The sequence below is a fragment of the Hippoglossus hippoglossus genome, chromosome 15 (assembly GCF_009819705.1).
Source record: "Hippoglossus hippoglossus isolate fHipHip1 chromosome 15, fHipHip1.pri, whole genome shotgun sequence".
Taxonomy (NCBI): Eukaryota; Metazoa; Chordata; class Actinopteri; order Pleuronectiformes; family Pleuronectidae; genus Hippoglossus; species Hippoglossus hippoglossus.
The window spans coordinates 8,449,670-8,462,214 of record NC_047165.1 but is presented as its reverse complement, the minus strand read 5'-3'; the positions used below and the strand labels follow the sequence as shown (position 1 = coordinate 8,462,214).

General features: G+C 40.9%; 1 protein-coding gene across 2 annotated transcripts in view; it reads left to right on the top strand.

Moving 5' to 3' along the window:
- adam12 (ADAM metallopeptidase domain 12) overlaps positions 1–12,545 on the top strand; it is an 80,934-nt gene that overhangs the window by 41,013 nt on the left and 27,376 nt on the right. For both annotated transcript variants that reach the window (XM_034608884.1, XM_034608885.1), the window contains exons 5-11: positions 791–867; positions 2,126–2,315; positions 3,194–3,259; positions 4,020–4,091; positions 5,379–5,548; positions 6,323–6,407; positions 9,167–9,315. In XM_034608884.1, the coding sequence (XP_034464775.1) occupies positions 791–867; positions 2,126–2,315; positions 3,194–3,259; positions 4,020–4,091; positions 5,379–5,548; positions 6,323–6,407; positions 9,167–9,315 (809 nt within the window). The remainder of the gene's footprint in view (positions 1–790; positions 868–2,125; positions 2,316–3,193; positions 3,260–4,019; positions 4,092–5,378; positions 5,549–6,322; positions 6,408–9,166; positions 9,316–12,545) is intronic.

Genomic DNA, 12,545 nt, shown 5'->3' with positions numbered 1-12,545 from the left:
AACCAGTTTGGCTTTAGGCTGCATCTTTACGTTCACATTTGAAAACCGCATTTTCAAACTCAAACGATCTCTGTCCACTCAAGCGCTTTGGCTCCGTATCAATTTTATTCCCCGTCCATACTCATACATACATCACATGACAGATTGATTGAATAAAAGCTTGTCAGCAGTTGTATCATTGTATCAACAACAGTTGTTAGCAAAGTCAACAGGGTCAGCAGTGTTTGTGATTGATTAACCATGCTGCGTTCTACACGGCTGACGCTGGTAGTTCTCTTCCGGACGGGGGTCACGAGACAGAAGCCTGACGAATCAGTGAAGGCTACGTTGTGACCTAAAATACCTCAATCTGTCCGTCAAGTCTTAAATGCTGCCCAGGGGTTTTCAAACGGAAACAGGGGCAGGGGTATCTGTAGGTTTGATGCATTTCAGATAAATAGATAGAAGTACTTAGATAGATGTATTTATTGATCCCAAATTGGGGAAGTTATTGTATTATTGTTTATTTTAAAACAAAAACTTAATAATGTGGGTGTAGCCTTGGACTGAATTAAGCCTGCCTATTATCATATGAACACAAAAATAATCAAATGTAGAAATTGATTAATGAAATGAATTAATAAATGAGAAATAGCCTTTTCTTTGCAAACTGTAGTTTAAGTATTTATTTATTTAATCATAGATACAGCTACAGCTTCAGCAACCGGGACAAACGTCTTTAAAAATAAGTTTTAAATGAAATCATGCAGTGGCTGAATCTTTTCTTTGCATGAAACATTTTCATTTCCAGAATAACTGCTACTACCACGGGGAGGTGCAGGCCCACCCGAACTCTGACGTCACCCTCAGCACCTGCTCGGGCCTTCGGTAAGAAGCATCGCCTGCATTTTGCATTCAAGCAGCGTCTCATCGCTGACCTTTAGGTGCTATTTGCCACAGCAATGTTTATATTTGCTTAAGTCGCTCTACACAGGAGCAAATAACTCTCCAGACCCCTTAAGCGTGCTGTCAGTAAGTTATTGTGTGACTACAGAATAGAAAATGTCACAGCTCATTGTCTTCTGTCCACAGAGGCATCCAGTAAATATCCGCTCTCGTTTTGACAGTAACAGGCGTCTCACTGGTGCTAATGACCAAGCACAGCTGAGAGATTTTAGAATTGGGCATCAGCCAAGACTCGACGTACACAGTGTTGTCTTCTGCTTCATTAAACAGTGAGGAATTATTTTCATTAAAAATGAAGATGTTTAGTTCTTCATGATGATCTCTCATCGATGCAGCAACTGTTAATGACAAAGAAGATTCAAGTCATTGACTCTGAAATTGGAGATGTGGTAATTTCACAAGTACACATAAGGGAAGATGATGTGTGTAATAATGCTGAACGTATTTGTGACTATTTGTGATGAGCCTGGTGTTTACACTGCAAAAAGTGAAACTCAAGTGAGATGAAATATCTGACATTGAGCCAATTTGCCTATTTTGCCTCTGACAAGGCAGTTTTTTATCTGTTTATCAAATTTGATCAACCATCACTTCTCCCAGTAAGCCACAAAAACTCACTCAGGTTTGACTTGACTTAAACTCTGTAATACTTATTTTCTCTCTGTGCAATGTGCCCCCCCCCCCCCCGTTTAAACTGTACATATTCTGATGACATTGTGTATGTATGTATTAAATTTTTTTATACTTTCTTGTGTTTATATTGCATGTTGACCTTTTCTATTTTTACTATCTTGTCATATTTTAGCTTAGCTTAGCGTAGTTTATCTTAGCTTATCCTAACTCAGCTTTTTTTTGTTCTTTGTCATAATTATAAATATGTTTTTATTAACATAATTAATTGTAATGTTGCTGGAAAATAATACAATTTTGGGATTTCTTAAAATTACCAAAAAAATAGATATTCTTTATTACTTAACTGAGAGTTGAGTTTTTGCAGCGTATAGAAGCTGTTTGCCAAGTTGAAGAAAAATGTAGAAAGTTTCACTCGGCCTCAGTCAGAGTGGGTTGAGGGCTACCTCGGTTGTCACATATTCCATTAGAGAGAGATGTAGTCAATCAAATTCTGCATCTGAGAGATTGGATTTGCTTTGTTTAAAAACCTTCGCCGCTGTGTCCGCAGAGGCTTCATCGCACTTGAAAACAAGACATTCATCATTGAGCCGGCGTCTGGCCAAAGTGACGGTTCCCACTTCATCTACCGAGTGGAAGAACTCCGACTCACCCCGGGAGCCTGCGGCCACGGCTTCAACATGTCGTCTGTTGCTCCTGAAAACCACATCAAGAGCCCCTTCCAGTCCTTCCACACGAGGGTGAGACAGGAACCATGTTGTCTTTATGACACGTCTTGCATAAGAGTCATTGGATATTATTATTGTCAACATGAGCATATCTCTGTGGTATTTATTTGTCACACGTTTCCGCGAGTAAAAGGCTAAGATTCACTTGGTGAAAAGATGAATGGGCTGTTGACCAAAGATCCACAAACTGGCGAGCAGAGCAGTTTGGACCCGTTCCCTGAGGGTGTTGCCTTGGGCTTGACACTCGCTTTATCTGAGCTCAGAGCCCGACGTTGAGGGGCCGTGCAGGAGGTTTGGCCGAGATTGCGTGGAGCAGGTGCAGGATCCATCTGCCCCTATTTTCAGGCATTAAGAACTCCATTTGCGTTAGGAAGTGAAAGTTACTGTACTTAATGACCCCTGTCTGGGATTTGGGATTTTTTCAAGTGTCAATAATAATCTCCTTGTTAATTTTATCATTTCTTATAATGTAATTGCTTGATTTTATTGAGTCAATTTATGTTATCCTGTTCAAGCTTGTAAAGCACTTTCTAACTTTATTTTAAAAAGTGTGATACAAATAAATTCATATTTAATAATAATAAACAAATTACAATGTTATTAATATTATTATATTTACAGTACAGATATAAGATTTTCAAATCTAATTATCAGCAAGATGGCGAATAAGTGTATTTTCCAAAAGGTAGATCTATTCCTTTAGGATTTTTAATATATATATATTTTTTTTTTATGGTTAATCTTAAGGTTTATATTTGTACATCAGTTGTGTGTCTATGATATTTACTTCTGTTGAAAATGTGAAGTAGATAGATCTATTGGAATATCAAGTGGATAAAAGTACAAAAAGCAGCACATTTCTAACCTGCAGCATCTGTGTTTTACTTCAGCATAAAAGACACGCTCAGAAGACAACAAAGTACGTGGAGCTGATCATTGTTGCAGACAACAGAGAGGTAATGTACCTGCCTTCCTTCCATTCATGAAAAACTGTTTGTCCCACAGCAGCAACACGCTGAAACCTTAGCAACCCTTCATACAGCAGGAGAAACAAGAGGAGGGTAAGCTGTAGTAACAGTAGAGCAGGTCCCACTGGGGCTGCAGAATTAGGTCAGTGTGCAGCGAGTAGTGTGGTCTGGTGGCAGCGGCTCCGTTTTGACAGGAAGAGCTGAGCGATTCCCCAGCGGAGCAGACAGGAAACAGGAAAAAGCAGCGTGGATGCAGAGGAGTCTCCCATAAGCGCTGACGATTCTCATGGTGGGGTTTCCTCCTGCCACCGACCTGTATAGAAAGGAGAGGAAATGACAGAGAATTAGGGCTTAAACATGATGTCAGGCTCAGACTTCAGGTCCAGAACCTTCGCAGGTGGATGCACAGTAGGGTGGAAATGGGAGGTTGGGACTTTGCTGCAGTTTGGATCCACAGCTCTCAGATCTGCCAATATACCTGCTCCCTGCGGCCGTGCCATTCGTCTCTCCAACGCGAGGAGATTTTCCCAGATCCAGATGGTCACAGCTTGACAACCTGCCTAACACACACTAAAACATTTTGCCTATGCACATTCTGAGCGTGTCATTCATACAAAACACTGCCTTTACGTCTGGTTTAGTGGTTTTTTTCTGAAAATGGCTGTAATCATTTCTGTCTTCATGCAAAACGACTGTAGGTGTGAATGTTCCACTGTCTCCCTCTGATTACATGTCATTTTGTTTGCAGTTTCAGAAACAGGGGAAGGACGTGGACAAGGTGAAACAGAGACTGGCAGAGATTGCCAATTATGTGGACAAGGTAAAACATCCTCTCCCCAGTGCACGGGGAGAATAAATCACTTCTTTTAAAATAGAAATATTGCTGGCAGCAGAGATTAATGGGATGACTGTGATATATTAACGTCCCACTAAAGCAGCTGCTTTGAGTCTGTCTAAAACCTCTGTCAGAGATCTATAGCGGGGAGATCCAGTAGGAACAGATGGATTTACTTGAGGGAAGCATGGTCAGAGACATGGAAAAGACATGCACCCATTATGTGAAACACATGAAAAGAGACAGATCTCACTGATGCACACGAGGGGAATTTGAAGTTTCCATAATGAAATGTAAGGTAATTCAGGGATGTGAACAACCAAAGGTAAAAGGTTGCGACAGTTTCTCCCACATTTGTTTGAAAGTCTTTTGATCATTCATGTAATCTAAGCTCTATAAGTCCCCTAACCTTTTTATTCACCCTGAGGCTGTGGTCAAATTGTCGTTTTTACTCAGGAGGATTCCTAACGGAGTGAAATGACCTGGAAGTGTCTCAGCAGCAAGAAATGAGCTGTTTGAATTCTCTAAATGCTAAAGAAAAGAGCTTCAACGCTTCCTATCTTATCTCCTTGGATACACTGGACCATCTCGCGGCAGCAACACTTGAAGCAGTGCAGACTCACATTAATATACAATCCATCCTGATTCGGCTTACAGAGTTTGTCGCTGGCCAATCTGTCATAAATATTTTTTAAAGGAGACATATTATACAGGTTAATAGTTTGAATTTGGGTTATTAATTAAAAAGTAATGCTCTACTGTTCAGGCTGCTCTGATTGGCCAGCTGGCCTACTCTTTTGTGATTGGCTTCCAGCATGTATAAGAAATGTCGGCCTCCGCTTTCGCTTCACCTGGCTTTGTTTGTGGGCGTGCCAGACTAGCCACTAAACATGCATAATTCATGGGCCCTATGAGACAAATTGTGATTTGTGAATATGGGCTATACAAATAAAATTTGATTGATTGATGGGCCTTCGTGATGTCATGAAGATGAGGACGTATCAGCAGAGTTTTCTGTTGGGGAGAGGAGACCCCTTTAACCACAGACTTTTTAAATTTGTACATACACAAAAAACCTATGTAACACAATATGGGAAAACTGAAAAGGCTTATGTCTCCTTAAAAAAAGCCAGCAGGATTTTTTGTAACATGGCAGTTCTCTTTACCCAACTCCTTATGGATTTTCCTTCACATCTTCGTTTAACCTCATGATGTTTAAAATTGGGGTCAAGGAATAGTGGTTAGGGTTTTTACCAATATGCTCCCCTTCAGTTCTACAGAGCCCTGAACATCCGGGTGGCCCTGGTGGGCCTGGAGGTGTGGAGTGACTCTGATAAATGTCCCGTCACCCAGGACCCCTTCACCACCCTGCACGAGTTCCTCGACTGGAGGAAAGTCAAACTGCTGCCCCAGAAGCCACACGACAACGCTCAGCTCATAAGGTGGACATTTACTTTATCAGAATACATAGGAGCAGAAACAAGCGGCTGTTTGTATTGTTAAATGAACACAAATCCTTCAAGGGCCTCGCTCGCGCTTGTACATGTCTCAGCACATTAGCTGCAAAGTCCCTTATAATTTGCATTAGTGCGAAACCATTTTCCAGAGGACGACATGGATTTTTCATACATTGATTTCCGACCCACTCAGCCATTGTCTCCCATTCATTTTACTGCTGTGTGCAAATCAGCGCACGGAGATTTGAACATCTTGTTTCTGTAAATACATTTTCACTGCATGGCTGATGTTAACTTATTGTTTATTTGGATCCCATGTAATTGTCACCATGGCAACGGCTGCTCTTCCTGGGGTCCATGTTTAAAATGGATAATCACAGTAAATATAGCATTTGCATTATCACCATAACTCTATTGTATTAAAACTAAAATTTCACTCTGACAATATAAAAATATAAACAAATACATTTTTAAAATATTCTAACAGTATTTTTTAAAATATTACAAAATTATAAATAAACAGGGCTTTATATTTTGTAGTTTTATTTTTTTCCCCAGAGTTGGTCTTTTTTTTGTGGCATTATGGGCGCTCTCCTTGTTTGAAAGTAGTGGATAATTCCAGAAAATACTTTTTAAATTGATAGTTTATTATTATAATTTTTTTTTTTTTCATTTCATTTATCAGACTGATGAAACACAGTATGAAATTGAAGACCCTCGCACTTTCCTCCTGTAACATCTTTCCTCTGTCCTCGGCAGCGGCGTTTACTTCCAGGGCACCACCATCGGCATGGCGCCCATTATGAGCATGTGCACGGCCGAGCAGTCTGGCGGCATTGTCATGGTGAGTATTAAACCCGCTCGCTGCTCCCACCCTGCCTCCACCCTCCTCTTCCTCTGTGCAGCCTGATTGTATCAGCGTGCACATTGTTCAGATTCAGCGGGCTAACACAATCCAGACATGATTTACACAGAGAAGGTGTTTGTTGTTTGCTGAAAAGGGGCCGTTACAGACAGGTCTGGCAGGAAGTCGTGTTTTTAAGCGTAATGATGTTTGTACTGGAGCTCCCTCCACATTCGTGGCCTCATCAAACACCTGAGCGCTCAAAGGAATATACAGAAATATACTCTCAGACGGGTTTGTAGTGCAGATACACACACACAGCCCTTGTAAGGTCATTTGAAGTCTCACAATAAGATTTCCCTGTGACATCTCTTAAAGGGCTGGTGGGGCTTTAAATCAAAGGCCACAGCGTTTAAACAAAACCACATTTACATTTTTATTAGATGTCATGTATTGACGTGCATCCTACAGAGCACACCCTGGAATCAAAATGCATTTTTTTACACACAGCTGTGCATTCCCCCCCCCCCCTCTGTACATTGAATGATTCCACATAGTGAATTAGCTGCCAGCCTGGCTCCCCTCCCTGCTGTGGCACTTGACATCTATGCCAAATCACAAAGCGGTTATCTGCACTGTGCCATTAGGTCCCGACCCAGATGTGCATCCCCCCCACCCCCACCCCCCCCACACACATTAATTGATATGTTTTGCTGCTGGCCGCGGTGGAGGCTTCTCCAGATGTTTGTTGTCCCCGTTACTTAACAGATGGCAGATGATTTGGCCCGAGATTAAAGGGCCCGTGTAACCAGTTAGAGGTCAGCCAGATGAGATGAGCCATTTCTCAAACCTTTCACTACCATGTGTTAATCAGCCACAAGATCTTTATTTGAGCCACATGTTCTCGCAGCTCATACGTCATAATGTTGTTTATTATAAGTAAAATCACATGGGTGTTTATATGTGAATTCTTAGGTTCAGGCCATGACCGCAAACTGTTTATATCCTGGAAATGAAATCACAAAAAGACTATCAGAGCATTGCTTGGTTGTTAACCAACACTATCAAATTCTCCCCATCACAACAACGGCTCATATCTGCTTCAAAGTAATTACTGTGGCTTCTATAAGAGCCTCATCCATTTCTGCTGACCGCCACATTACACTTCTTTTGTGAGGAAGCTCTTAGCTGTGAATTAAATGCACTCACACGCACACACACACACTGGCACACGCAGAGACGCCCGCTGAGAAATATGACGGAGCCAGATGAAGGTTTTCTCATTCCCTCTGTTACGAGGCGGGTGCAGCGCCCCACGACGCTGCCCTGTAATCAGAGCGGAAAATAGCTCAGCTTGCCCTCAACTCTGACACATGACCTCGCCCTTCAACGGAAGCATGTGATTTTCTCATGTACATGGCAGAGAGCAGTGAAAGGTCACAGTGACATGTACAGTCGCCATGTAGGGGGCCTCTTTCACTGGAGATGTGAGCTTTAAAAACGCTGAAATATGCATGTTGTTAAGGGGTTTACTTGTAAGCTCATTTGATTTGTTTTATTTTGTTAATGGGGGTCATTCTGTAGCAATCAGCTTAATTCAAGAAGTTACTTTTATGCCACTCGTCTGAATTTCTTTTTCTCGCACATGCTTTATTACACGGTTTGTTCTGTGTGTTTTTAGGCTTCTCTCTGTTCCTCTACAACCTACAGCATAGTTACATGAAACACGCTTCTTTGTGTGGACTTGTAGAGACGTTGACATTTACTTTTATCTTCAGTGAATTATAATTACAGCAAAAGTAATACATTCAGACAGACGTTGCTGAGTCTATTCTCAGATTCACAGCTCGGCAAAAATGTCTGATATCAGGAATAGTTTGACATTTTTAGAATTAACCCTGGAAAAGTTGCCGGTAGGTGGATTTTATTACCTTTCGACTGAACTAGACTTTTGTTTCTATTCTTTATGCTAAGCTAAGGCAGACGGAATTAGTCACAAGCTCCATTCACACGCATGAGTTTGGTATCTCTCAGAGAACAAATAAACACATTTCCCAAATATCTAAATAGTCCTTGTCCTACAGTTTGACCATAAATAAGTCATAAAAGGATCATACAATAAAGTATATATATATAAAGAGAACATGAATTTTGAAAATAAACATAATTTTTGTTCATGTTAAGTAATAAAAACATATATACACATTTTCATATCAGGCACTTAATCTTGTCTGCAAACAGGAACAGATAAGTCTGTGAAAGGCTAAATTGTCGGGCTCCAGTGAAATCACACATAAAATTATATTGTGACGTCCACCTCGTCATCTCGTGTCCAGTTTCACTTGGTATTCATACGTACAACACTGACTTCATGTCTGAGACGTTTTTGTCTCCTTCTCAACATGTCTGCACAAAACAAGGTGACACTGAAACCTCCACCTCTCGTAATTTTCCGTCTCTGTCTCTTTGGGGGCAGTTGTCTTTCCAATCAAAGCTGTAGCGAGTCACACATTGGTGGGTTTATGGAGCTGTCTGCAGTATCTGTTTTGTACGAATGGGTCTGCAGAGGAAATAGAAGGTCAGATGAATCCAGGTCTCCATGAGGAGAATGAGGGATGGGGGGGGGGGGTTCGGACAGTTACAGGTCTGTCTTGGGGATCTGCAGTTTCTAAATTGTCCTCTTTGAACTTTACAATATACAAGATTATACATAGCTGGCGTTCTCTCAAGTTCTATGGTGCCCTTTCCCCCCCCTGCAGGATCACTCTGAGAACCCACTGGGTGCAGCCGTGACTTTGGCACACGAGCTGGGACATAATTTTGGCATGAACCACGACACCCCAGAGCGTGGCTGTGGCTGCAGGATGACTGTGGATCGAGGAGGCTGCATCATGACTCCCTCCACAGGGTGAGGATCTAATTTATTTATTTTTCCTGAGCTTTCAAGCTTTATAGTGAAAGCACAAGAAAGAATGTGGTCCACACCAGCGTTGCCCGCGAGTCAGGTCACATTACGCAGATAACGGCGATGAATAATCATGAACCATTACAAGTGAACAACACAAACTGTGGAAGGAAAAACAGCCAACTGGCTAACTGTATTTTTTTCCTTTGTCATACGTGGTTCACACAGGAAGTTACAGCAGGGACGGACAAGGTCACGTGTAAAGCGGATATGGCCCAATTAAAAATGCAACCAAAATGAAATGTCCCGTTACCTTAAATAAAATTGTGTATTTCTCTGAATTTTATCATTGTTGGAAACATTTGGGATAATATAAGTACACAATTCAGCAATCATAGGATTAGTTGCTTTTAGATATTTTAATGAAGAATTGTTACATATTATATCTTGTGTGCCTGTTAATTAACAGCCATTAAACAATTACCCTTTAAAAGCCTTGTTTCACGCAGCTACAGGATTTAATTGTTTAGGAATAAAGGTTTGACTTCTTCTGCACCTGAACAGCCCAAAAAAAAGATTAATCAAGCGCAAACAGCTGCACAGTTCTGATCATTTTCATCTGTACACGTTGCTCCATTGTTTATGTGTTATTGTTTGAAAGAGGACGCACACACACACACACACACACACACACACACACACACACACACACACACACACACACACACAGACATTGGCCTGCGACTAAAGCAGCTGCTCTGGTATTCTGCTCGTGTTGCCTGGGTCGCTGAGATAACAGTGCTGCTGCGAGTGATGGACTCTGTGACTGTTAGTAAACAGCGAGCAGATAAGGCGAACCCAGAGCGCAATACCAGATTTCACCCTTGGTCCGGTGCCAGTCGGGTTTGTCTGATGGTGAGTCCCTCAAGCCACAGATGAATGTGTTCAGGGTAAATTCCGCAACGCTCTGAAGAAGAGGAAGAGGAAGAAGAGAGAGGAGAAAGACACAGTTGTCTTGTTGAAATAATTTATTGAGTTTTCAAAATGCAAACAAACAAAAAGGAAACAGCTCACACACACACACACATCAGCACCACCACACATCAACCCCAGTCAACATCTTTCCCACACACATAATCACATCAATGAGGGTTTAACCATGCATGTTAATGGGGATTTGTCCAATTTTGAGAAAAGAAAAGGTCGCCACAGCTCATAAAACTTTACACTATGCTCACAGTACATGTTTGAGTTTGAAATGTGTCATTACATCCTCGAGCCAGTGTTTATGAGATGGTGGTGGAGGCTTTTTCCATTTGGAGAGAATCAGTCGTCGAGCAAACCCACAACGTCAGCGAGGTTAGCTGTGATCATGGCTGTCAGGAGGTCGGGATCAGAAACTCTGCCACATGTGTATTAAAAACACCTGTTCAACAAAACCCTACCGCCGCACACGGAGACAGAACATGTGACTGTTGGTGCCCACATCTTAAGCAATTCAAGTGACAGCAAAAGGAAAAATCTAATTTATGTCAAGATTGTTTATGGATGTTTATGTTAAACACTACAATCACTGGATATACTGTATAGTTGTAGGATTCGAACCCCCGAATATCAAGGCAAGGCAGTTTTATTTATAAAGCACCTTTCATAAACAGAGGAAGATTGAAGGTGCGGCAAAACAGAGACAAAATTAAAATACATCAGTTCTCTGTCAAAAGGCTCAATTCAAAACAATTAGTTTTCAAATAAAAGATTTAAAAGAACAGAATAAAAGAGGTAAAATGAGTAAAAAAGGTATAAGAATCAAAAAGGATCTGTATAAAAAATCTAAATTAGTTGAAAGAGTAAAATTATAGAAAATAAAATAAATAGAAATATATATATATATATATATATATATATATTGGTCCATGTCCCATCTGCTAACATGGAGGAGGCAGAGTTTATGACATGTACTGCAGCCAGACACCAGGGGACGGTCACGATTTTGACTTTAGTTTTGGAAGCTTATGTGTCGTCCATCTTTATAAACAGTCTAAGGGGTCAACTGATATGAAGGTATACAGTATATTATCTATGCTTATAAATCAGCAGATACACAGTAGAAGTAAACCACAGGTTTCTTGTGAGCACAGCTTTCAAAATGCCTCGAAATCTGCCAGAAACACTTGTAACCTGTTCCGGTCGTGTTCCAGAAAAACTTAAATACCCTTTTTAGTGTACAAATAAATAAGATGAGGGTACAGGGGTGGGAGGGTTGTAAACTGTGTTTGTTTGCACAGCCATTGGCAACAGTGATCTCATCCTGCTGTTCTCATAACACAACATTTATTTCTAAGTAATAAAAAAAATCCATAATGCATACGGAGCAGAGCACCACTGGATTTATTCAGTGTAGCTTTTAAACATGCAGCCAGTGAACTGATGTGACGTCAGCGGCCAGAGATATATGTGCTGATGTCAGGCAGAGAGTGAGGACAAATGACTGATCTGATCAGAACAGACCTGAATGAGTCGCAGCGTTATTAGATTCCTCGCTCCAGCTCCGTCTGCTGCATAATTATGAGATTAGTCAGATTAACAGTTGCGTGAGGTCATCGCTGACCTTTCGTCGTGAAACTGGCTCCTGTGTTTGCTCAGTAAAGGTTGCAGGATAAATCCATACGCTGCGGTGCCGTGACATTTTGTCTTGCAATTGTTCTGTTGATACAAAGACTCTAAATATCAATATTTTTCAATTTAACTATTAATATTTTAATTGCGCATTGATCATTGTTTGCAAGTTTGAACCCAGTGAAGACGAATGTAGAATTTTAATGGAGTTAATTGATTGGTTGAACAATCCCAGTTCCTGCAACAAACAATACAGACAGACAGGAAGATAACATGTTCACAAATAATACACTGAATTTATTAGAAATGCCTGTACAGTCAAGTAGAGTCCAATACAACAGCATTGCTATTAGGTCATTGGAGTTTATTTCTTATTGATGTTGTTGAAAATCTTTCATAACCACTATTCCTGGACCCCGGTGGAAAATGTCACGAGGTCAAGGAAAGCTGTAAAGGAAAATCCATAAGGAGTTAGGAAAAGACAACCGCTGTGCAAATATCCAACTGCACTTACCACCGCGGCTTTTATTAACCTACTTTATCTATAAGAGAAGAGATGTACTCCAACTGCAGGCAGGAGGTCTGTTGATTCACGTGGAAGAAACATTTAAAGCTGC